This window comes from Ornithodoros turicata, chromosome 4, assembly GCF_037126465.1.
Source record: "Ornithodoros turicata isolate Travis chromosome 4, ASM3712646v1, whole genome shotgun sequence".
Lineage (NCBI taxonomy): Eukaryota > Metazoa > Arthropoda > Arachnida > Ixodida > Argasidae > Ornithodoros > Ornithodoros turicata.
This window is the reverse complement of record NC_088204.1, coordinates 24,810,820-24,837,235: the sequence shown is the minus strand read 5'-3', so window position 1 is coordinate 24,837,235 and position 26,416 is coordinate 24,810,820. Positions and strand designations below refer to the sequence as shown.

General features: G+C 45.9%; 3 protein-coding genes across 3 annotated transcripts in view; 1 reads left to right on the top strand and 2 right to left on the bottom strand.

The window, feature by feature from the left end:
* The window catches only part of LOC135391334 (metal cation symporter ZIP14-like), a 109,695-nt gene that overhangs the window by 70,563 nt on the left and 12,716 nt on the right, over nt 1-26,416 (top strand). Inside the window, exon 7 of the mRNA XM_064621574.1 lies at nt 1,467-1,654. Coding sequence (XP_064477644.1) covers nt 1,467-1,654 — 188 coding nt within the window. The remainder of the gene's footprint in view (nt 1-1,466; nt 1,655-26,416) is intronic.
* LOC135392831 (serine protease 33-like) lies at nt 3,534-9,044 on the bottom strand. Its single transcript, XM_064623532.1, has 3 exons — nt 8,709-9,044; nt 5,784-6,066; nt 3,534-4,203 (listed from the first exon to the last, which is right to left on the bottom strand). The coding sequence occupies exons 2-3, from the start codon at nt 6,057-6,059 to the stop codon at nt 3,625-3,627; spliced, it is 855 nt and encodes a 284-aa protein (XP_064479602.1). The 5' UTR covers nt 6,060-6,066; nt 8,709-9,044; the 3' UTR covers nt 3,534-3,624.
* On the bottom strand, nt 19,665-25,738 carry LOC135391333 (uncharacterized). Its single transcript, XM_064621573.1, has 4 exons — nt 25,533-25,738; nt 23,537-23,752; nt 19,950-23,471; nt 19,665-19,891 (listed from the first exon to the last, which is right to left on the bottom strand). Coding segments are annotated over exons 2-4 (3,546 nt in total). The 5' UTR covers nt 23,538-23,752; nt 25,533-25,738; the 3' UTR covers nt 19,665-19,868.

Here is a 26,416-nt window from a genome sequence, read left to right as displayed (position 1 = left end):
TCGTAAGCAAGGTTGACAGTCCCACTGTATCCCATTACGGTACAGAAACCCGTAAATTTAATGAAAACCATGTGTAAAATTCGTAGACATGGGAATGGTCCCACAATACCACAATCCAGAGTGACCGTCCCACAGTATCCCATTATGGTGCAGAAACCCGCATTATTAATTAATAGCATGTGCAATACCCGTAGACATGTGAATTGTCTCAAAATACCCTAATCAAGATTGACAGTCCCGCAGTATCCCATTAGTGCGAAAACCCGCGTTTTTAATGAAAAGCACGGGGAATACCCATATACATGCTTATTGTCCCAGGATATCGTAATCAAGATTGCCAGTCCCACAGTATCGCATTACAGTGCAGAAACCCACATATTTAATGAACAGCATGGGTAATACCCGAACACATGGGAATAGTTCCGCAATATCCTAAACCAGGTAGACAATCCCACAGTATCCCGTTATACTCCAGAAACCTGCATTTTGAATGAAAAGCATGGGTAATACCCATAGACATGGAAATAGTCCCACAATATCGTAATGAAGATCTACAGTTCTACAGTACCCATTACAGTGCAGAAACCCGCATATCTAATGAAAAGCATGGGCAATATCCGTACACATGGGAAGAGTCCCACAATATCGTAATCCATATACACAGTCCCACAGTATCCCATTACAATACAGAAACCCATGTTTTTAATAAAAGCATATGTAATATCTGTAGACATGGAAATAGTCCCACAATATCACAATCCAGATTGGCAGTCCCACGGTATCCCATTACAGTTCAGAAACCCATGTTTTTAATGAAAACCATGGGTAATACTCTTAGACATGGGAATAGTCCCACTATACCGTAATCCAGATTGACAGTCCCACAGTATCCCATTATGGTGCAGAAACCCAGAAAAACATGTGCAATACGCGTACACATGGGAATCGTCCCATAATACACAAAAAAAGTCACGTAGCCCACACATAGTCACTTGGATTAAATTGCATGAGGAACGGATTAAATTATTTGAAATGGGGATTAAAAATAATGGAAGGAGGATTAATTCCGATGGCAAATGGATTAAATGTCATGATATAAGGATTATAATGTACGACAAGAGGATTAATAGCGCCGGAGAAAGCTGTAGTTGAACGAACATTGCCTCCGCACTCTTGTAGGAACCACCGCGTATACGTGTAACATTGCCAACAGCAGGACCTGGTCCGTGGGGCCAAACAATTTGTGTGCTGCCATTTCCATTCGTGCTATACTGCTCTCTGCATGTGTCCTGATAGACAAATGAGTCGAGGCGAGCGCCATCTAGGGACAAACACAATACATAGTAGCTATAGTACACTCATTGGCTTTTTGGTGAATTACTTGTTGCATGTGTCCTCCCAGTAGTGCAAAGATGATTACCCCTCACATGGAAGAGTTGAGTCGTGACGATCTTATGCAATTGCAGGGGACTTTGCAGTGCTTCTGGGCGCTGGCATGTCAATGCGGCAAGCAGTAGGGTACAATTTCCTCTCTGCACTCACTTGTTTTCTGGGCTTGGGAGTTGGTATCCTAGTCGGCGACTTGACTCAAGGGGCACCGCACATCTTTGCGCTGGCTGCTGGCATGTTTCTCTACATCTCACTCGTTGCTATGGTAAGTTGGGTTGGGTAGCGTTTCACACCTACACTGGAAAACCTCCCCACTTCATCGTCAGAACATAATTGTTGTTATTGTTGTTGGGATGCGAGTCCTTTGCAAGGGTTATCCCATGGAACGCCGAAAACGCTTTTTGAACATCTGTAGACGCTCCATCAAAAAGAGAGACAAAGGAAATATGTAGGAGATCTAAGATTGCCACTGTGAGGCGTACTTGAAAAGAGCACTGAAATTAAAATTTTGCACTAACGTCCTCACTATTTGTAGGGTCAGACTACCACGAATGATATCAGATTATACCACTCTGGCAAACGGTATTCCAGTGACCGTATTTTCCTGCCGCCAAGAGTGGCACCCAAGTGCCTTCCCCAAGACCATTCACGCGCTTCTATGGTGCAGAGTCACGCGCTTGTGTCCCAACTCAAACTTTACTTTGATGATGATGATGATTGGGGTGTTTCATCGCGGCAAACGGTACTTTCCCCACTGGTCTTGGTAGTTCGGTGAAAGTATAAGACGAACTTGACAGTGAAGACTGAAACCATATGTGGTCCAAACCTTATGTTGTGGTGTGAGCACCTCTTCTAGGGCAGCAAGTACGTGAGGTGGATTTTACCATATTTTCCAGGTAACCACAGCCATAGGGCAGGTCGGAGAGTCCACATGTCTTTTGGGGCGTCATTGACGTTTCTTGTGTTTCTGGCATATGATATCGGCGTTAACCGTAACACTAGAATTCGAGCTAAACCCTTAGCATGCCTCGCTAACAAAACGTTGCGAGCTGCCGCTTCAGAACGTGGATAGGCTGCGGTTACATAAATTCGACAGAGGCGCATCGTATCGAGTTATCGCACCTCCTCGCAACTATCCCGACCAGTGGATTGGTTGACGTGGCCCAGTCGAAGAAGATTTGTTGCGATAAGGCGACACGATACGCTTTTGTCGCGTTCACATAAACGCAGCTATAGACGCGCTGGTCTACAGCCGTGGGCCATAGCTTATTGTTTGTTCTTGTGGTCCTATCTTGCTGGCGACTACAATTAGGATTCACGTTCCAGAATGCATATTCACTAGATGCTGGCCGGAATAACATTGGAATACGACCTAGTTCATTTTGTTGCGCTTTTTACTGGGACGTACGCACAAGTCATCAAATGTGTTATCGTTTAACTAATATCGTTAATCTATACTGAGTCATCTCCATCACGACTTCCAGTATGTCTCAATCTTCCTGATTATCGTCATCAGCCGACCGAGAGCCCCGTAACTGTCGTCGTTTGGCAGGGCTAGCGTGGACCTGTTGACCTGCATGAAGCCTTATTCTAGCATGGAACCTTTTACCATACATGGGGAGTCCGCAAAATGTTGAACTGCTTCTTTCAAAAGTTCGGTGGGCACAAGCATAACCCTATAAATTTGAAGCTACTCAGGGGAACATGGGAAGCGCGACGTTTTCCTTGTGCTTCTTCCGTGCTATAAAACTGAGGACACGCGCGCCCGAAGTGTCCTGGTGGTCTGTACCGTAGAAGCTCGCGAAGGGTCTAGGGAAAGAAGGAACCAAAGGAAGGAAGCACCCGTCCTTGGCGATCCAATGCCCGCGATGTAGCACGGGTGCGAGCGACATTAATTCCTCTTGAGAAACCTAAAGCAGGTGAGTGGCTACGCCCTGCTCACTGAAACCGTTCTCGAACAGCGCTTAAGAAACGGAAATGCACAATTTTTTTGTTTTCTAGATTACTGCTGTGTGCGCAGCAGCTGTAAATTGCTGCTGCGCTGTATGGCTTTCTATATCTGTTTTCTTTTTCTTTTTTTTTCTGGCCTTGACAATCTCTGAATTGCAGACTGACAACTGAACTGAAACTGTCTTATTCTGCCGGTGATGGACACAAATGTTATTTCTTTATTTATTTTGCAACACGTAACACAAAACATTAAACACGATTGGCGCAGCACAGAATTATTGCAAACTAACTCCCTACTTTCGTTGTTTGTAGCACTTCCGTTGTTTGTAGCACTTCCGTAATCCAGCGCACGTACTTCTCAACTTTCGTGTACACACCAAACTTTCCCGGTCTGGCACACCCTTCCCCCCAACTAACCACACCGACTAGGACTTCCTCGCCTCGCAGAAACACCACAAAAGGTCCTCCGCTGTCTCCCGCGCATGTGTCCGACCTGTAGCCTTCTTCGAATCCGGCGCAGAAGACTCCTTCCCCCAGCGGACGTCTAAGCGACATCTCACAACGGTCACGCGATACAATAGGAATACTGGCTTCCCGAAGCCGCAATGCTGGTCGCGGTTGACCGCGAGGGTTGACGTGGCCCCAGCCAAAAACGACACCTTCTTGAAAGGACAGCGCTTGCCCTGGCAAGGACAGTCGAGGCCCCTGGGGTGCATCACGTGACAGGAGGAGAAGTGCAAGATCGTGACGGTTTTCGAATGGAATGTTGTGGCTAGTGAAGTTTGGGTGTCGCACTGCGAGGACAATGGGGACTCCGGCGGGACTGGATGCAGCACCACGATGTCGATGACCGCCAATGGCAACCTGCAGACAGTCGTTAAAGAGGAAGTGGATTGGATAACACCAAACATATATCGCACGTTCGGGGTTTAAATGGGCGGCTGCTTTCATACCAATCGATCCCGAAACTATGGCGGCATTTTATTCCTCGCGAATTACTGGCGTAGCTTTTGTGCACATTTGATGAAATACACCGCAAGAGTTGAAATTATGGAAAATATGAAAGATGTTGAGATCATGTTGAGGTCGTTCTCTAGAAATACGAGTAAAACATCAGAATGAAACCGACCTATATGAGTGATCGTCTTCGCGAGCGTTAACTGCTTGAGTGGCGAGCGTCTGCAAGGCGCCCAGTAAGCGAAGCAAACGAACTCGGGGACAGTGCAGGTCGACTGCACGCTGCCTTCTGATTCGCCCGTGAAACGTACGTCATCGTGACGTTTTGCAGCTAGAGCTTCCTCTGCTGCAGAGGCAGTGTTCGTTTATAAGACTCGTTTACTTAATATCTGTAAGCATATTTTCGTGAGGGAAAATTGGCCTAATAAACTATGGAACGATGTCAAAGATTGCGCTACTTTTCTCGTATATACGCATTTCTGGAGGCGACTGTCCCTTTAATTAAACGACACGGAGGCATGACATATTGTTACGACGTGGAAGAGGATGAAGGCTACAACAAACAACAACTACATGAATGACGATGAGATGAGGTGTTTCACCGCCACAATCGTTCATTATGCTGCCTATCGATGGTGATGCGATAAAGAAAAAAATGGGGATGTAAGTTTCGACGAAGTCGAACTGGCTACCCAGTACGCTTACATACGCTGCCTATTATGCCTTTCTTGTGCGGGTTCATTCTGTACAAATTGGTGGAGGTGTTCTATCCTCATCTAGGAGGCGGAGAAGTTGGAATTGCGGGAACAGAATTATTCGAAATTCCGTTGTCCCCATTTGTCCTGGTACGGAAGAAGGATGGTACATGTCATATCTGCGTACACTGTCGCAACCTCAATAAAATCACCACTAAGGACGCGTATCCACTCCCGCGAATCGATTGAGGTACTTGGACTGGAGCGTAGTGACATGGATCTACGCTCCGGATATTGATAAGCTTCTGTCGACGAATGCGATTGCGAAATAAAACAACTTTCTCATCCCTAGTGGTCTGTATGAACGTAAACTGTGGAGGCTGAACGAACATTTAAGATAAACATAACATTAAGCCTCAACAACGTCCAAGCAATGATCTGAAAGACGGCAGTTGACGAAAGCATAGCGAGGGTTAGTGATAGGACTCGAACTCACACACCTCTGTGATTGCCTATAGGCATAGCATGACCGTAGACTGTATACAGTCTACGGTCAGGTGCGCTACATTGCGCTGACATAATAAGACACCGTACCGTACCCATTACCATTATTACTAGGATTACATTGTTATCCATTATTATGCGACTTCGTTCGTGCGATTCTTTTTCAGACGTACGCGGCGCGCTCAGATCTATGAACCTAAGTAGTATAAAACACCGAGAGACAACGACATCGCTTTACTGTTGCTCAGTACTGTGTAATAAAAGAGTTGTCTCAAAATAAGCCCGCACCTGAGGCATAACCGATGCGTTGCGAGGAATACAGTGCGCTGCTGTAACGGCCCATCGAGATGTGATGAGGCTACAGCCACAGATGAACGCCGGACCACGATGGCCTGGTAGGCCTAGCTGGCACATCCAAGGAGCATCGCGAGCCAGGATGCCGTCCACTACACGACGTTGGCGTCTCGCAGTCGTGGTCCCATCTGGCTTCACTGCACCGCATGAGAGGCCATGAAACAGCTCAAGAGTCACAAGAACAGGCAGAAGTTGTACTGGCCTTAACATGTCGAACCTACAACAGAAATACTATGCACTTTTCTATTCTGGCCATTGAAATCTTACGGAGAGAGGCTAGGAGGAAAAGCGGGGGAGGAGGGTCGGAGGAGAGGAAACGACTTGAACAAGGTTTCTTCTCTCACTCAGTGTAGGCACCCGGTGGCAGCCATATTGAATCAGCCGAGGGGACGTCGCGTATTTTTAGTCCGCGAAAGCAGGTGCGATTCCGAAAGCTGTTGGCAACGCTTGCTCTTCTGCTTCCGTTGGCTACCGATTTTGTCACCGTCAGCTCCTATCCAATCTAGTAGCCAAGGCTTGTCGAGGCACGTGGGCACGAGTTTGGCAGTGTGGGGTGGTGTGGGCATACCGTGGGGGACCTGTGGGCGAACTTCGTGACGGCGTCGCCATGGACATAGGGTTCGAAATCCCTGGCCGTTATTCCAATCCTGGGATTTTGGGATTTTTAAACGTGGATCTCGGGACGGGATCGGGATTTTTTTGCAGCTATTCCCAGGATGCCGTACAGAAATGTATCCACCTGCACATCCACCATACTATTAGAAATTGCGATACAGTGCGTGTTTCCTGTCATCTCCGCGGAACATTCTAGTGGAAGAAAACACACAAAGAAAGAAAGTGGGGAAAAAGCGTGGAAAAACGCTCATCGGGCTAAAGTTTCGCCTATATTGACTATATATACTATATTGAATTTTCGCACCATGCAGGAATCGACTTTGCGTTGGAAGGCGTCTCGTCTCGTCGCTACGGAATATCTTGTGGCTGCGGCCCAGCATATCTCCCGCGGCTAAGTAGTGCACGAGAAGACATGACATTCACTGCTTATATATACTAAAGCGGCTGCTAAAATCAGTGACGTTCTTCGCATCTTCCTCTGGAGTATTCTAGGGATTGGTGCGTTTTGCTCTTCTCCCCTTTTACTCATTCACAGTAATTGTTGTGTTCCGGTCTGGAGCATCCCAGTCTAGTTTCCTCAAAAGGCTCTCTTAGTTTTTTCTTATCACTTTCAAACATACGTATTCATGGAGATTAAAAGAAGGAGAAATTGTGTGCAATCAAAGGACTGTATAGGGGTAGTTGGTACAGGTTCATAATGGTACTGCAGCAAGAGACGAGGACAGTCCGAGACAGTCTGGGAAAACCGGAAGTTGATTCTGTCTAACTGCCACTCAGGCTTACATGGTGTGGAAAGTTTCAGCTCACAAAACGGGGTGGTTTTCGAGATTCCGAATGAAAACTACTCCTCTGAAGACATCGGGTTCCGTTTTTCTCCCTCGCATACTCCTTTCCCCAATGATCCTGTATGTCCGTCATCAGTCAAGTGAGCATGACGTCCCCAATGGACACAGTGGGGTGCAATACTGAGACATTGCTGGGAATGCAGAGAGGTGTACTGCGTCGTGATACCCGTGTTTACATTGACGCTACGCTGCAGTTTCCTCTGCATAACGTGTGATTGCTACTCAAAAGCATCATAATGGACAAATACTAGCACGGAACAACCAACTATCGCGCAAACAGGCATGCACAAGTCACGTGCGGCTTTGCTCTTATGCATGTCACGCGAGAGCTCGCTGCTAGGGAGCAGAGACCCCATAAATGGCGGCGCGCGGAAATACTCAAATTACTCGGGCGGATCGCGTTCGTCAGTAGATCAGAAGATTGTTGCGGATGTTAGAAACGTAATCGTTATGTGAGCGTCCTGCTGCAGTATCATGTTCGTTGTAATATGTTATCACTCAAAAGCACCCATCTTTGAGACTTTTTCACTCGTAATAAAAGTGTTTATCACTTATGTAGAGTTTCTTTTCTTGAGAGGTTACAGAAACGTTCGCTTGGAGCGCTGTCCGTCCGCCGTTGCAGAAACCATGCATGCGGTTTGCTTTCGGCGTTTTTCGACAGCGTGGCTGGCTGCTGAGAAACGCCTCATGCGGTTGGGCGGAAGACTTCGGAACGATCGGAGAAAAAATTGTTGCACATCGTAGTTGGTGCATAACATCCACTGTATTCCTGCCATCGACTTTGTTTGTTTTTTTTCCTCATGTGACGAATTATGCCTCAAATAAGAAAGCAATCAAACCGAAACAGTAACGTGGAGAGGAAGCCGCAGAAAATTTTCCCTCACAAGGTCACCGCGTTGACATCACTCTGTATGGAGCGGACAAGTAGTATACCACGCCGGTCGCAGCCGCCGTGTTATATTCCCGAAACAAAACAACGGACGAAGATTCGGGATCAGACTACTCAGACACTGATGGAAAGAAACAGCGGTCAGCTGCTTCCCTGAGAGTCAGGAAACAGCACAGAAATGGTATGACTGATGCACGGTGACGTTGACCGACCAGAGAAAGAAAGAAGCACTTCCATCGACCCTCGGTGTAAGCCAGACTTTTTCAAATTTCAAAAGTCGTTTTTATGATTCCCCCTTCGTTTTCAAGTGAGGTATTTCACAACTGTGTTCTGTTCAGGTAAATGGTTACGTGAGAAAATACTCCAAAAGCCGGGTGATGAAGACATACTGTAAAACCTTTACTGCTCCGACTTGCACAACAATTAAAACAACACCACAGTAGACGTTTCGCCGCCTATCCAGGCAGCATCCTCAGTACAAATGGGCAAACCAAGGGGCACATCACTCACTTATCAAAGAGGGCGGCGTACACATCCGGCAGAGGGCCACGGTTTTTGTTGCACGCTGACTCCGCATGTCTGATAAACCACGATTCCAACAACTTTCGCGGGCCCCATCTTATCTCCCGTGCCAAGGTTTCCGCGTTATCAAAATCAAATACATGTTCAGTGGCCCAACAGTGATCAACCAACTCGGTTTTCAATCGCGTGGCATTCGTAGCATTGGCCACATCACTTTTATGCTCTTTCAAACGTGTTATTCGTTTCCTGCCTGTCTCACCGATGTAGATCCTATCACACGTAGATGTAGATCCTATGCTACGAATGCCACGCGATTGAAAACCGAGTTGGTTGATCACTGTTGGGCCACTGAACATGTATTTGATTTTGATAACGCGGAAACCTTGGCACGGGAGATAAGATGGGGCCCGCGAAAGTTGTTGGAATCGTGGTTTATCAGACATGCGGAGTCAGCGTGCAACAAAAACCGTGGCCCTCTGCCGGATGTGTACGCCGCCCTCTTTGATAAGTGAGTGATGTGCCCCTTGGTTTGCCCATTTGTACTGAGGATGCTGCCTGGATAGGCGGCGAAACGTCTACTGTGGTGTTGTTTTAATTGTTGTGCAAGTCGGAGCAGTAAAGGTTTTACAGTAGGTAAATGGTTGTGGGAATACCACAAGCTTGAAATCCATTTGGTTGCGAAGTCTCCCTTCAAGTGTCCAGACTGGTAGCTTTGCGTTCACCGCCGTATCAATGTGGTTGCTTCAGACTAAAGACGGCGCTGCAAAGTGTCCAATAATTAAGGTTGTCCAGGCAAAGAGCCGGCTTGGTATTCAAAAGAAAAAAGAGAAAGAAACAAAAAACGGAAAAGAAGTAAAACGGAACGGAAAGAAAAAAGAGTTGAACTGCATAATCATATGCATGTGACAAGTCACATGCGGTTCAAATTCGGGAATTCAAGGAATTCGACATTCCCTTTTTGTTTCGGAAACCGCATCGGCCATGGGGTGAAAGAAAGTCACATGCAGTTCAGGAGTCTCCTGGGGCTCTGAGAAATCGGAGGAGAGTGGCAGTGGCAGTCCGCTGGTTGGGGTCCAGTACGGGGCCAAGGAAAAATATTACAAAGCAGACGGCAACGGAGGGTGTTCCAATGGTGAACGTGCTGTTAACAATACAGGAGCTAGTGTGGGATGTCAGCTTCCACGCCACAGACAGTGCAGTTTGGGGAACTTATGCGGTACATTTTGAAGAGAAGCGAGTGAGTACGGACAACATTGAGTTGTAGGCGGTGGAGAAGGGATTCTTGTTTACGGCTGCAATGGCAAGCGACGACAAACTCCATCAATGCGTCGATAAACTGTAGGAATTAGCGCACTGCAAAGGGCCGGGCTAGCCCGAAAAACCGAGCACGGTACGGCCCGCGGGCCGAAGTCTGGCCTCAAAGTCGTTTTGACTGCGGGCTCGGGTCGGGCTCGGGTTAAGTCGAGAGTTCTCGAGCCTCAGTCGGGTCGAGCTTTTGTGAGCCATATTCTTTCGCATTATGTAATCCCCAACATTCGTTTTGAAAACAAAGCAACCATGCGCCTGGGGTCGTCCCTCTGTTTTTATGCTAAAACACTAGAACATAGGCGTCGAATTATTCTGGATCTCGCCATGTTGATGATCTCGCCCTCGCCGTGGCGTGCACCATAGAGAGGCGCGCTAGACTCGACTCGACGTTCACGTGTAGCTCAAGCACAAACCGCATCAAAGTCTGCGCTGGCGCGTGCAACGTATGTGTGGTTTATGCTGTTTCCTGTGGGCCGCACCTCATGTGGAGAATTTCCCCATTCATTATCATCAATTTATATGTTGTCGTTTGTTGTGTACAGTATAGATAGAACCTGTTGGACGGATCGCATTACACATGGCCAGAAAATCTGGACAGGTGCTCCTAAAGAGAGGGTTTCCCCTAACATCACGTGCGCAGCCAGGGAAACATTACACACAGGCAGGTGGGGAGGAAAGGAGGAAAAATTCGCAAAGGGGGGGGGGGTGAGACGGAACTATCACAGAAAACCGCGCGTCCCGTCTGATGATAACCAGCGTTGAAGAACAGACTTGGCGCTTATCTCGAAAGCAGATTTCTGCGTTGCTTTCAAAGGACAGGGTTTTGGGGTATTACTCGCAGAGACGTTACTCCTTCTTGCTTTTCTGGCTTTATACGATGGAATGTATTAGGGGGAGGTACTTTGTATCTGTCCGCAAGAACAATGAACATACATGTAAACGTCAGTGGTTGTAAATGCCGTGAATTACATAATACCTAATTTCTGGTAATTCACGGCTTTGCGTCGGGAGACAATTGTGATCATGATCGACGCCACAGTGGTCGGTCTGTGGGTGAATTTTTCCCACCTGAGGGTTCTTTAACACGCGACAAAATCTCCACACACCGGAGACCGCATATTTAAACATCCCTTGCAGATGCCGGCCCCTCTGAGGCCTCGTTCTGTGCCACCCTTTGCTGACACTCTCATCTTCGCACGAACAGGAGATAATTTAAATAGACAGATCATAACTAGGGCTCGGCGTCTAAAACGTTTTTCTGATTTTCGTTTAAAGCGTTTCCGTTTAAACGTTTCATACGTCGTTTAGATTAACGTATAGTTCGGAAAATCTTTCCTTATGAAATGTTTAAACGTTTTGTGTAATGCAAAACGTTTAAACGTTTTGTTAATGCGAAACGTTGAAACGTGTCGTTAATGTGAAACGTTAAAGGGGCATTAAACAGCTTCACGAATATTTTCCAGTTATTATGCTCTATGAAAGAACGTGGCTCACGATATCCAATTATGAAATTCATTTACTTCTAGCGAGCGTCTTTACCACGGAACAATGCCATTCAAAGAGCATAATCCGCGTGAGTCTCTCCTTCCTACTCGGAGAGCATATACGTCACGCGTCTCGCACGTGTAGCAAAGCCAGGCCCCCCCAGCTCCCCCTCTTCGCGGCTCTAAAAAAATGTTTGCACGTCATAAACACGTGGTATTACTCCGTCAGGCATCATAGTTGATACCCATTGGCCGAAGGACATTGCGCGCTCCGCTATTGGTTGGCAAAGTTTCAAAAGAGCATTCTTTCGCGGGCTGCCTGTCTGGCGGGCAGTTACGAAAAGAGAAGGGAGAGCAGTGGCAGCGGCGTCTCGCGTCTCGACGATGTCAGTTGACACCACGGTATGATGACATTGTTCAAAGAGAAGTCCCAGATTTGTTCGTGTGTCAAAGTGACTCAGCGCATGTTGTGATGTTTCCCAACACAAGTATCCTACGTACGAACAGTCTCTCGAGTTCAGAACTGGAATGCAGCTCAGGCCTGAGGAACACTTGTGAGCGCCGTCGCATTTTCAAATGCAGTCACAACGGAGACAGGATTCGGTGTCCGTGCGACAAGCATTGCCCGCTTCGTTGAAACCTTCGCACTGCAGCCAACGAAAGGAGATGCTAACCGTGAAATCGCGTGCACTCCTGTGATCGTCGCTTACTTCTGGGAGTAGTGTGTGTTTTCGTGTTCGAACTTGGTCGAACGCAACGATTTGGACTCTGTACGCACGGTGAATATTTGTGTCACATTATTGAATCAGTACGATGTTTCAAATAAATGTGTATTTTGTCAAAAATTTGCCTAGTTGTTCTGGAATACGGAATAACAAGCGTCGGGCATGAAAACCAGTAAAAGCCGATGGTAGCCAGTACTGGCCAGTACCGGGCCGAAAGGCGAGCCAAACTGAGAGACTCCTGATTGGCCGAAAGGTAGGCATCATAGTTCATTTTCATTGGTTGCATGTCCAGTGTTGCCTGAATTATCTCAAACTATGGGCTCTATGGGGAGCTGTGGGAGCCTGGCAAAGCTGCGTTCCAGTTACCGGAGGTGGGGGAGATTTCGGACTCCTAGCCAATGACGGGCCTCGTTGACACAAACAGCAGCGCGCGGGGAGAACCGGTTGTGGGAACATCGCTGTGACCTCACGGAGCAATACAACGCTGAAAACATAGTGCGCACATGTAATGGAATATTGTGGGCTTTTGGTATCTCTTGACCTGGCTACCTTAGGATTGACAAGTGTAAATATGTTTAGGATTGTCCTCAGTACCCGATATTAAAACAAAATCAATGTATAGGCGTCCTGCATTTTGAATGGTTGAAGGTGCGCGACGTCAAAATGACGTGTCTCTATTGTCGGCAGAGCATCGAAGGGCGGGGCATGAACACGAAAGAGTGCAATGAATATTCGGTCGGTTTGAAGCCATTATTTACTTTTTTGCGACAAAAATTTTCGCTAAACCTCACTGTAGGAAACGAATCACACTGCATTAGAAAAACGTGCACCTTGCATACCTGTTTATTGCTCCTTTAAACTGGAGCGTTTAAGCGTTCTGTTAAACTGAAGCGTTTGAACGTTATGTCAATGTGAAGCGTTTAAATGCCTTGTTAATACGAAACGCAACGCGTTTCGAAACGGATAGCTATTTAAGCAACTTCTTACCTTCATTAATGGGAAACATGGACGCGCAAGGCGTTACGGGGACAGAGACAGAAGTTGTCCTCGTTATGCCTGGCGCGTCCTTGGTTCCCATCGCTAATTACCAACTACGCCAGTTTCTCACTGTACTAAAAGTAGCTTATTACTCCAGTTCATATTTGGACAGTTGGACAAACGGAGTTGGTGTTGCCTGATTGTTGGTTTTCTTTTTTTTGTCGTGTTAACAAGTAGGCTAATTACTTGAAATGCTCTTTCGTGGTGCATGTTTCTGCTTTTTCCTGATTTGGGCGTGTGCCTCCACTCCTGTCAAGGCTCGACAGAGCCAACAGTATAGTGAAATAAATAAATAAATAAATATGAAATCCTTTATGCAGGCTATTGTACACGAGCAAAAGAATACCCAAGACTTACGCGAAACCGATATTTGTGCACTGATACTAAGTTACATCTTTAATTTATTGGTACCTAATTAGCCACTTAATTATAAGTAACGTGATTATTCATTCAGTAATTAGCAAATAGTTTGTAATGATTGTGACGAATTAGCGGGTACTCAATTGATTAATTTACTAATTAATATGTCAATTAATGACAACTACGTTAACTAATTTGAATCGGTAGTCCATTAATTAATTCGTTAACTATGAACTAATTCATTATTCACGTAAGTATCACTTACCAAATTAAAGTGTCTAATTACTACTTTAATTACCTGATCGGTTAATTAAGTACTTCATTATGAACTGATTCATTGATTATCCACATAAGTACCACCTACCGGATTAAAGTGAATAGTTAGTGAACAGAAAGTGACATCAAATAAATAGTTAACCAATTCCCAGTGAATTAATTCACTTGGAGCAGGCACTGTCACCAATGTCGCTTAGCGCAAGTCATCTCTTGAGACTAACTACGGCATTTGTCAATGCATGCGTCCATCAACAGATGATTAAACAAAACACACACACAAAAAAGGAAAACAAAACCACGACCAATACCGCAAGCTCAGCAGCCAACACCAGCAACCCTTGAGACGGCTTGCACGCTATGCCTTCCCTCTTTGCGGTCAAGCCAAACATATCTTCTTGTGTACATATGCCATTTGAGACTTTTTTGGCCCAGGGAACCGCTTGCGGTAGGAGTACCGCAAAGGTAAAAATAAATTTTAATTTCCCATTTACCCCAGAACCTATATCCCGGGGGAAAATGTGGTATCTTCATCAGAGCCCGAGATATTAACTCATAAAGTTGTCTCGTTTGTGCACTTTTCATATACCTCCCATGTATTAGCCGTCCAAAATGCACAACCTCTAGGGAACCGATGCCATTTGGTACCCAACGATGATTTCTGTTCGAATGCGCTCAGAAGGGCTCCCTGATACTATATCCCGGGGAAAATTTTGATATGTTAAGTAGAACGGCAGATATAGCAATTTTTCTTACCTTCCCATTGTATTTTTGACTTGTTTCGCGGGGCGGCCACAAGATGGCGCAAGGCGTCGCTGTCCAGAATTTTGGGGATGACGTCCGCCTACGCAGCTGCAAGCCGGGCCACGGTCGGCCTTTCGGCCGCCGGGTCGGGCTCGGGTCGGAAAAGCCTCCGTGGCGTTGGGTACGGGCTGGGTCGGGCCCAGTGATGGAAGTACTGCGCCATCTGCGCCCAACTGCGCCAATCACGGGGTGCTGCGCCATACACGGTGCTTTTGCTGTATTTGCGCCCAAGTTGCGCCAAAGCGCCGAGCCGGCGACAACTTGGCAGTCCACGGACGTTGCGCGCGTCACGAGAAAACGAATCCCGAAGTAAACGAGACGAATCAGCGTATGACAAAATTTAATCGGCCCATCGGCCTGCTAATCGGCCCATGCCAGCTAGGCCTAGCCCAACTAAGCAGTCTCTGTACGCACATGTGCGCGTTGACGCTGCGACGGTTGGCTGTTCGTTTTGTGTTATCTTTTGCGTTTTCCCCAAGCTCAGGGGTATGTTGCCAACGTCATGTATACACCAACTAGCTTGCACTTTGCTTCTATGTTCATCCAAGCTGAGAAGCACGAGGTGGTCTCCAGGCAAGGACCGCTTTTCGATTCCTTATTGTAGCTCGGCGTGTCTCTAAAGAATTATCATTCAAACCTAATGTTGACGGTCACTGTAACTTGCTACCTTTGATGAGCGCTTGCTGTTAGACACACACACATCGCGTATGTGGATACGCAGTTCACGCACGCCATGCAGTGACTGATTGGAAGCTCGTGGCTCCCCGATCTCGCGCCTCTAAATTGAGCGGAAAATTGCGGAAAGACACAATGAAACCGAAATTATGTGGAAAGCACTCATTCCACATCATAAATTAATAACTATACACGTCCGGGGCTCTCCAACGGCGGATCGCGAAGCTGCGCCATACTGCGCCATGCTGCGCCAATACTCGATTTTTCCTGCGTCAGAACGCGTCGAGGCGCTTCCATCACTGGAATTCAGGCCCGTGCAGTGCTCTAAGTATGAATAAGTTAAAAGCGTGATATTGCGACCGGTGGCTAAGAGTTGATTGAATTTCTGAAGTGTCACGGCGTGCAAATCACATTTTATGCTGGGGCGAGATGGCGATAATATATCTAATCATGCTCCACTGTCGGTAAGAATGACCCACGTTTTGTGCCCTATATCTGACAATATGCTTTAGTGCCGCCAGGATAACGAACAGTAGGACACTGTGTATAGAGGAGTTTGAAAGCATGCTATCACGTCTTCATCATGAATGTAGAAAGTCTCGCTCGAACTTTCATGTGTCACAGAGCCAGAAGTGTATATATGGCGACTTAGTGTGTGTTGGGGCGAGATGCTCCAGTGTGAGTTGGCGGACCACGACTGTGGGGACGTCGTTCTTTCGTTGAAGACCAAGGGTGGTAGAGTTAATACGGGTTCCTTCAAGTGTAGGAGTAGTCTCAAGTCAGCTCCATTTCTTCACTCGGAATATAATACATGGTAGCACATGTGTCATACACTCCACCGTTGCCTCAGTCATATTGGTAACGGAGGGTACCGAGGGTATCGAATGATGATCTGCTAGCTGCAGCTTATCATATTATCGCACTAGAACTGTCTGTGTCATGTACATCGCTACCTTGCAATCTAAGCCACCAATTTAGGTTTGGTGATGTAATATCGAAAGCATCGCGAAAAATTAGGGTACATCGCCACATCATATAAGTACGCGTCGTAATGAAACAAACAAACAAACAAACAAAACAAACAAGCAAACAAAACAAGAAATAGATATTCGCCTCTCCAACTCGCCACCTAGCGGACCCCAGCAGAAGCACTGAACGAATGATAGTAACAGCAGACGACAGGCATATTTCGCGCTGACCCGAAGCTGCCGCAACTTCCCTTCGTGTGCGATGGAGTTTCCCGGCTTACAGAACTCAAACAGCAACAGTGCTGCTCAATTCCGCAATGCGGAAAAATACTGCAGAGAAGGATACCAATGTCGAGAAGGGGAAGATTAAAAATATACTATCACAGGAGCGGCGTGAACTAAAACAACGAAGTCAGCGGGAAACGACACGCGGGTTATGTTATTTGTACAATTTTTGAAGCGGGTCTCGTAGAAGAAGGCATGAAGCAGGCTGATTTATTCATCGGAAAGCATTCTTTTCTCCGCCATCTTGAAGACGACGCGAGCGCCTCTACAGGTAGTTGGAGAGGCGATTGTACACGGTCGCTGATGAAGCCCTAGACAAAGCGTTTCTGTCACCAGCTGCTGCACAGTGGCCTCTCCGCTAAATGATCTTGTCATCACGATGTTTCCTAAACATATCATGCCGAAATCTCGGCACACTGCCCGGGCTATTTAACGTTCCATGGGATGATGACGTCTCTATGAACTTGTATCAAGGATGACAAATTACTGTCGGCGCCCTGCGCATAGTTGTAAGTAGTCGGAGCTGAGCCACTGAAGCCGCTTGTTACTTCTACGCCATATGTAGTGCATATACATCCTGTACACGATGCACCGTGCGATACAACAGGACGTGGAGTCCTCCTGAGATCCGCCTGTGTGCTGAATCCGACAACGCCGTCGGTAACGACAGGAACGCGCTGCACTAAAATGAGTAGCAAGAGCGGCAACGTATAAAGCGATATCCGATATCATCGAGACGGAAAAACTAAATAGAGTGAAACATCATCCATACCTGATAGAACAGGTTGTTTAGCCTGCAGCGAGGAGAGCCACGCGAATGATCTATAACGCGCACACCGGAGAAACTACTTCTAAAAGAAGGTCACACGTGGAGAGGCAGCCGACACTGCTTGCCCATTAGCTTTCCACGTATTTCGCACTGCTTCGAGGGTAAGGGTTGAGCATAGGGTAACCCGTTCATGATGCCGTACCAAGTTCATACGCGAAAAAAAAAAAACGTGGTACAACTTGTTCGTTACGGTAACTTGACCTCAGGACGAGGTATATCTCGCACTAATTAACCAATCGTTAACGCTCTCCTGCTCCGCTATGATGTGGACATTGTTTGAAGAACTGATGGAAGGAATCGTGCGGCTCTGGCATATTCGGGGCTGCCAGTGTGAAGGCTTATTTTCACGCTGTATTCAGGGGAGTCTTGGAAAAGGAAAACGAATTCATACTGTGAAGTGCAATTTCGACAGGAACGAAAAAAGGGACAAAACCACCACTTAGAATTCACAAAACAAAATTTAAAGAAATGAAGAGACGGTTATGCAATTTTAACGCGATTTTCAGCGTCAGCTGTGTGCGAGTCAACGTGTAATAGTTCTTATAATATAATACAATATCAACAATGATACAATACAATCATCATGCGATGTCTATCGGCCAATCCGGTCGAACCTTCGTAATGTCACCCCTCTCATCATACGCTGTCTCGTCTTCAATCCGATCTCTCCGCTCTTTCTGGTCTTTCAGGTCATGTTTTCGCACACTGGGTGTCCTTTTCTTCCCTGAAATGTTTTGTCTTAGGAGTATGAGTTAAACCGCTTTGTATTGCTGGTTGGATTACACTTTGCGGGGGTCACGTGAGGCGCGTTGTCAGCGGACGCCGATCACGCGATCGCGGGTGGGTATGTCCTTAACGGCAGACGCTGTAAAAGCAAAAGAAAAACAGAGAGACATGTCCATCGTAGGTACAACAGTGCGAAACCAGCGCAGCCAGCGGCGATCTTGGGCGTATCCGTCGTGTCACCACGCCGCCCGTTCTGTGCATTCTCAAGTGGAACCGTGGCGACCCCCGTTATTAGAAGTGCAGATTTTCGAAGTGTAAATAATGTGGAACCTTTCAGGGTTCCACATTATTTAACGAAGAAAAGGAGACAAACTACACAGAAGCAATCACCATATTTATAATGTACATAACAGTGCGCAAGGAGACACAGCCAGTCGCGTTTGTCTGCTTCAAAACACCTGCAAGTGGTACGTCGCGAGGATGGTTATTTGATGTCTCACGAAATTCTAGCTTGCTAGCAAGGACTGTGTACATTTCTCTGACTTCAACCACTTTGGGATCATCATGTTTTTGACCGAGTCTCTCATCCCTTTCGTCCTTTTTGGCATATCACTGCGCACGTAGCTTCGTCATTGAAATCTATAGCTATATCGTGCGTCCGCTTTATCCATACAAATAAACGCGAGTAGTATAGAGCCGTTACGCACAACGACATCCTTTTTCTAATCCAGTTCTAGGAATTTCTAATCCACCACCCATTTCTAATCCAGGTGAAGCCAGGTCTAATCCAGGCTCCACCACTTCAGGTGATCCATCCAATTTCTATGAGATTGGCTACCCTTCATTGCCGCATTTGTTCATTCGCTTATAGACACCAAAATTATCTATTCTATTCAATTCTAATTTGGCTCATAGGCTTCCAAATCGCTCTTTTTTCTAATCCATTTCTAGGAATTTCTAATCCACCACCCAATTCTAATCCAGGTCAAGCCACTTCTAAGTCCTCTGGTTGGTTGGTCACAGCTCCACCCCTTCATCCATCTAATGTCTATGTGATTGGCTACCATTAATTGCCACAACATCTGGTCACTCGCTCGTAGACACCAAAATGATCTTTCTATTCAATTCTAAGTCGGCTCATAAACTTCCAAATCGCTCACCTGTCTATTGACCCGGGGGGTGGTCACTTCCATTCATTTCTAAAATCTAGTGATTGGCCTATTGGCTGCCTCTCATACATGCTCGATAGACTCATTTGTCATTTCCACTCTCTAGTTACTCGGTCACACTCTTTCAACTGCATATTGCTTCATAATTTCAACCGCAGCATAGACAACCGCTCATTGATCAATTCCATTAATTTCTGGGCCAGCTCACAGGCCCACCAAATTGCAGATTGGCTTGGGATGCTTTCTAGTTAAGCCAGGACAACGCTTCGGAACAGTAGGGACGTAGAAAAACACGGGAAATAGTTTTCAATGTTTATTGAGTACATCATGGCAGTCTCAGAGAGATTGTAGTTCTCTCTGGGGCACTTCCAGGCACACTGGACATTTCCATTAACATCCATGGCATTTTTCGCATAAGTACCATGTGGATCACCCAGGCGTTCGTCCTTCTCCATCCACGGCTGAGTCCCAGACAGCACGCGAGAACAGCATGTCACAGAAGTATCAGTTCTCTTCCTGCACATCTTCTGGAGTGAAAAAAGAATGTTATGAGCTTCACTATTTGTATCATCCGTTTAAACTTACCATATTCACAGCTTCCGTAAGGGTAGGATTCGATGTCATTGCAGAGGTATCGCTTGTCGTCATATGCCATCAGACTTCTTTTGACATTTCTGATGGTGTACATGCACTGTTTCTTTCCAACTATTGACACTTGCTCATTCGATACGCTCGTGTGATTGAACAAGGTATTGTGGTATGTCTCATGGAGGAGGTGCTTGCGTACAATATTTTTCTTTACCCCTTTAGCTCTTGCAATTTGCTTTTCTCCAGCTAGTTTGATAGAGTACATTTTAGCTTTCAAGCATATTACTTCTTCGATAGGTACACTACCAGTTTCGCTTTTGAATGCCCCAAGTCTTCCACGATTCTTTTCACTGTACAGTGGATGATCCCGATCAAAGGAAGACAAATCTAAGTGGTCGTCGGCGATCGCTCGTAACTGATCTTCGTAGTCCTTGCAGAATAGGCCGAGGATCAAAGAATCCGTGTCAAAGTAGCAGGTAATCACCGGACAAGTGAGCTTGCTCAGCAGAGTTTCGTAGTAGAATGAGTACATGGTTAATTTACTGAGTTCTAAAATCGTAAACCCAATCTGGAGCGGGAAATCGCATCGCACTTTTCTTTTGCGCATTTCGTACATGACACAATCTGGGGACAAAATTTCCATCCGCACGCATTCTGCCCGACTCCCGAGGCGACTCGCCGTCTCCTCATCGAAGGCTACTCGAATATCACGCATGTTAAATTTATTTAAAAGCGTTCTCCCGAATACCGCATTATTTGAGAGTTTATAGAAATTTTTTTCGAACGTTGTGCTCGAGGCAACGCGCCTGGCAACATTGTCCTCGATGTAGGGACGCAGGAATGGTGCCTGGCGAAATTTTAGGATTCGGTGAATTTTTGTCACCCTCATGCCCAATCTACAATAGAGTGCGAGCAACGCGTAATGAACGACGTACTCGACCTTGTCGTTGCACGTGAGCAACAGCTTTTTGCTGTTAGCAGGCTGATACATTAATTCTTCGAGAAGCCCTCGCTGGAATGGCGAGAGCCATTCCTTCGGGACGACTGCCTTCTCGGGAGCCAGGGGGAAGTATCGCGTTAGAGCGTGGATAGATTTTGGATACTCCAAGTCACATACGTACACATACCCCACCTCCGAATCCGTGGGGTGATGCATAAAATCCACGGAGCTAAAATCCTCGACCCATTCGAAATCACCGGCAGGGAGGTGCTTTATCATACTAAATCCGTAAAGATTGTTGCAATCTATGTATGATACGTACACCTCCTCTTGATCAGGATCATAGCCGCTACACAGAGGGTTATTGGCACGCAAATGACGCCTGCTCGCCTGACAGAGCCCGCCTCTAACGCCCGATTCGATGGTTCTGTACATTTCCTCATCGGTAATCAATTCCAATTTTGCATTCGTATAATTTAACGCGCATTGCCACGAATAGGATGCCAGAGAAACGCAATGAAGCAATTCCAATCCGCGTGCGCTGTAGCACAGGCGTCGGAAGTGCTGCATTATGTCTGCATGTAAGAGGGCATCCGTTTTCAGGTACAATGTGTTATAATCCCGTAAACTCGAGCACCCAAAATGTTCAAATACATGCACAGCGTACTGGTAGTCCTCATCGCTTACATCTTCCCCAGTTAGATCATTTCGAAAAGCGGATTTTTCTGGGAGACTCAACTCGTCGTACACTGCAAAAGAACTAAGGTAACTGTAAGGGAACACACCTTTACGAAGCAAAATTTTGTAGTCGTCTCCAAATACCTGCTTCAAGCATTGGAACGCCTCGGCTCCCCCCATGGATTTGACGGTTTCCACGAGGTCCCCCAACGACGAATTTAGGTACTGCATGGTATCTCTGAAGAGGAAGGTACCAATTTCGAACGAACGAATTTTTTCCATGGAGCTGGCCACAATGAAGGGAGGTCGCTTCCACCCGAGAACGTGAAATTCCCGTAACAGTCCAGCCAGATCATAAGACAAATTGTGGACCATGATCGGCAATTTTTCTCTGGTAGTGCACGCGACGTTACAGGGGTTGCACAGTGTCGCGATATAATTTGTCTCACCCGCAGTACAATGCTTCGAATGATCATGATGCCGGACACGAGGTAGGTCTTCCGCGAATTCCCGTTTACAATATGCACAGTGGGTAGCAGCTCTGTGCTTGGCCTGTTGTTCATCGCTCAACACCATTGCAGCGGGGCAGGCGTTCAAGGCAATCATTTCATCACGCATTTCCATGAGTGCCTTCACACACTGCTTTGCCGCATCTTCCCCATGGTGTGTTCTAATGCGCATCACCTTTGAGTCATGGGTACGCACGAGCACAGCACAGAAGCTAGAGGTAATGTGACGTTGCATGCCAACACCACTGGGTGCGAGTACGCTCTCAGTGTCCAACGCAACGACATAGTTGTACTGTTGCATGTACTGTATTTTAGTAAACTCTACAAAATTTTTTCCCGGCTCGCAAAATTCCAACAGGATTTCGTTTATGTCCGTGCAAAGGCGTCGATGTTTCGCCATGCTCTCTTCCTTCACGAAAGAGCGTGTGCAGCGTTCGCATACAAAATGGTTACTTCTTGTTGTCAACAAGCGTTCGAGGGACTTTATTCCAAAAAAATGCTCATCAACCTCCAAGAGATGAATTTTCTTTTCGAATTCCAGTTTTGCGGGTCGCGACACGTGCACTCCCTGATCGACATAGGCGTAAACATACACGGATATCTCGTTTTGGACTTCAAATTCATCCAGATCAGAGAATAAAACAGGGAAGCGGCTTGGCCACCAGTAATCTGCTGCATAATTTTCACATTTTTTCCACGAATTCCTTTCCTGTGGATGCAGGAGAGCGAGTGTATTGTATTTAAAACATTCACCCTCCTTGCGTGCTGGTAATTGGATATTCGTTAACACATTCCTGCGTTTAGCCAAATTTGTGGGAAGTACCCCATCGCATCCAAACTTTTTAGTTTTCACAGCGGAAATACACATTTGAACTTTTTGGACATCGGTGGATACAAACCCACTACCCTCACGCTGGTAATTTTCAATGCGCCCGGTGGACTCCTGAATCACGTCCATCAAAGTATTTGCAATAGCTCCGTCGCTGTGGACTTCGCGAGCAAGCGCCATAAAATGAGCTATGTGTGCAGTTATATCCCCTCGATTTTCTTTCATCATTAGAACGTCAGAACAAATGCAAAATCTAAAGGGTATTCTTTGCGCTCGCAAAATAGCAATTATATTGTGGAGGTGGTTCATTAAATATTGTCGCAAGTCCTCTACTCCCTGATCGTGAACAGATGCCAATAGCACAAACGCTTTGACGGTACCTCGAAATGCGCTATCAGTTTGAAAGAAAGGCAGGAAGGAAATGTCCACATAGGGATGTGATCGCTCGACGTGAGCATGCAATGTGCCAGGTGAAATGTCTGGAGAAGATGGTGAATTCTCTTCCAATGGCTCATCATCACCGATATCATGAGGATCAAAAAAGCAGAACACGCATCTAGGCACTGAAAAAAAAAAGAAGCAACACTAAGAAAACGTGCGCCACAGAGCGTGGATGAAAAATACTTACTTTTGAAGCGAGCTCCGCACACTCCCGAAGCGATGCGAAGACTGCTGCCTCTTTACACATCCTCCCCACTTATATAGCGGCGACCTCGCTGCATGCCCCAACATGCACGGGTGCGAGGAGTCATCATAGCCTAAAAATAACTTGCTCTGCATGTTCAAGGTCGCAGCTTGCCCTTGGCTTCACGTAATGCTCCGTCCGCCTACACCATTGCCGCACCTGAGCGCAAAGTTCGCTATCATCACGTGTCATTCCGATATGCAAGTTGCTTCCATGAGCAGGCGCACAACCATCCCTTTTTGTTCAAAGTGGCTGTGGAATTTCAATAATATTACTTAAATGAAACAAGTTGCAGTGAAATGCAGGAATTTCTACCCTCAGCGTTAAACCCTCAGATACCATCATTTCTGCTCAAATAGCAAAATAGCTATGACTACAAAAATTAAACACATGCTAAGAAACTACCATCAACTGACAAAACACCCATTTCTGCTGTCAGATAATTATTGCATAATGCTACATGCACAGCTGCATCGTCGTAAAGAAACCACAGGACAAGGGTACACAAATTCACTTAAGCGGTGAGGGAAAAGGCTTAAGACCTCAGGAATAATCGCAGAGTCACCACACATCGCTACGCGGCCAGCACAAGATAACAACAACAAGATACTAATGGCGGGTAAAATCGTAACACTGCTAAACAAGCCCCAACATGCCATGATGACGTCACAAACCGGGAAAAAAGCACACACGCGCGCGCACACAGCAGCTCAGGAATGCACAAGGAGAGGTGCTTTATTGGAATTTCTACTCCTGGCACAGACTGCTCCAATACCTATAACTGCCCGATTAAGCACTGCTTACGTCATCGAGCACCCAACAAAATCTAACAAACAAACAAACAAAAACAAACAAACCCACTTTCCATGATAGAACACTATTCAGCTTTACCAAGTGATTTTCTTCTGCTTTAGCAGTGAAAGAAGAAAAGAGCCATGAAAAATTACACGTACTTTTGCTTGAATAGCTATAACTGCAAAAAAAAAAGAAAAAAAAAGAAGAAAAATCGAAGCACATGATAATAAACCGGGAAAAAGGCACTCATTTCTGCTATCAGATAATTATTGCATAATGCTACATACACAGTCGCGTTGTCCCTGTGTAAAGAAACCACTGGACAAGGGTACACAAATTCACTTAAAGGGAAAAGGCTTAAGACCTCAGGAATAATCACAGAGTCACCACACATCGCTACGCGGCTAGCACAAGGTAACAACAAGATACTAGCGGCGGGTAAAATCGTAACACTGCTAAACAAGTCCCAACATGCCATGATGACGTCACAAACCAAGGAAAAAGCACACACGCGCGCGCACACAGCAGCTCAGGAATGCACAAGGAGAGGTGTTTTATTGGAATTTCTACTCCTGGCTCAGACACCAACATTTCTGCTCAAATACCCATAACTGCAAGATTAAGTACTGCTTACTTCATCGAGCACCCAACAAAATCAAACAAACAAACAAACAAACCCACTTTCCGTGATAGAACACTATTCAGCTTTACCAAGTGATTTTCTTCTGCTCTAGCAGTGAAAGAAAAAAAGAGCCATGAAAAATTACACGTACTTTTGCTTGAATAACTATAACTTCAAAAAAAAAAAAGAAAAAAAAAACGAAGCACATGCTAATAAACGGAGAAAAAGGCACCCATTTCTCCTATCAGGTAATTATTGCATAATGCTACATACACAGTCGCGTTGTCCCTGTGTAAAGAAAGCACAGGACAAGGGTACACAAATCGAATTGGGAAAATCACTTCTAATCGCGCAGCATAATACGATATACGCTGATTTTTTTTTTTTTTTACGGGCGAAAATTGCAATAAGAAGCCACTGCTATACAAGTGCAACAACCCTTATTTTTAAACCAACATTTCATGCAATACCACATAAATTTATCACTCGAGTCACACGAAAAGGCATAAACAATGTACTTACTGGTTAAGTGGGGTCCCAGCTGCACAAACGCGCACGCACACTCACACATTTTTAGCGCCTCACAACGAGCAAAAACCCGAGGTCTATTCACAGCCACATAAATTCATATTATTCCTCACGTCAATAATTATCCAGCCATCGTCAAAACGGGGAACACGCATATGCCAATGCGAAACAATAGGCCTTCGCGCCGGATGTAATACGATATCGCCAGTCGACCGTCCCAAAGCAAAAAAGAAACACTGCATCTCAGGAATGCACGTTGCCTATACATCCAAGAACAGCGTGCAGCAATTATAACACAGAATGAGATTCATTTCTTTGTACTTTTGTTTACTTGCATATAAATATTTCACAAGAAATATTACAGAGTGTAAAAGGAGAACAGCATTCGCTACACCCTGTAGCTCTTATCATTTTTAAACAAACCAGTTTTCATAACCACACTACCATTCACTAAATAGGGGAGTCACTAATGATTCAAATAAGATAAAATATCATTCCATCATCATTGATTGCAAACTTCACGCAAGAATATGCAACTGCTGCGCGTCGTATTTTTCTTATAAGAAACATCAAATCTCGCAGTGTTAAACACCAACAGCAACGATTTTTTTGTATTTTGTATTTATTTTTGTCGTTTCCAGCAGCTCATTACTTTGTGCGAATCATCAAAAATTAAAAATTTCTGATCCACTGCTGTTAAAGTGATAAAACAGTGTGCCCCCCACGTGAGCCGCATCCCGGCCCGTTCACGCACTGAGGACACGCTTGACGCAATGACGCGCGCTCCGTTATCGTTTTGCCGTGCAGGCACACTGTTTTATCACTTTAACAGCAGTGGATCAGAAATTTTTAATTTTTGATGACTCGCACAAAGTAAT

What these genes read in the sequence shown, in the direction of transcription:
- LOC135392831 (XM_064623532.1), bottom strand. Translation starts at nt 6,059, where the DNA reads ATGTTAAGGCCAGTACAACTTCTGCCTGTTCTTGTGACTCTTGAGCTG. An exon ending in ACGCATCGGTTATGCCTCAG is followed by an intron (nt 4,204 to 5,783) that starts GTGCGGGCTTAT and finishes GACTGTCTGCAG; the next exon opens with GTTGCCATTGGCGGTCATCG.
- LOC135391333 (XM_064621573.1), bottom strand. An exon ending in TTACGGAAGCTGTGAATATG is followed by an intron (nt 19,892 to 19,949) that starts GTAAGTTTAAAC and finishes TTTTCACTCCAG; the next exon opens with AAGATGTGCAGGAAGAGAAC.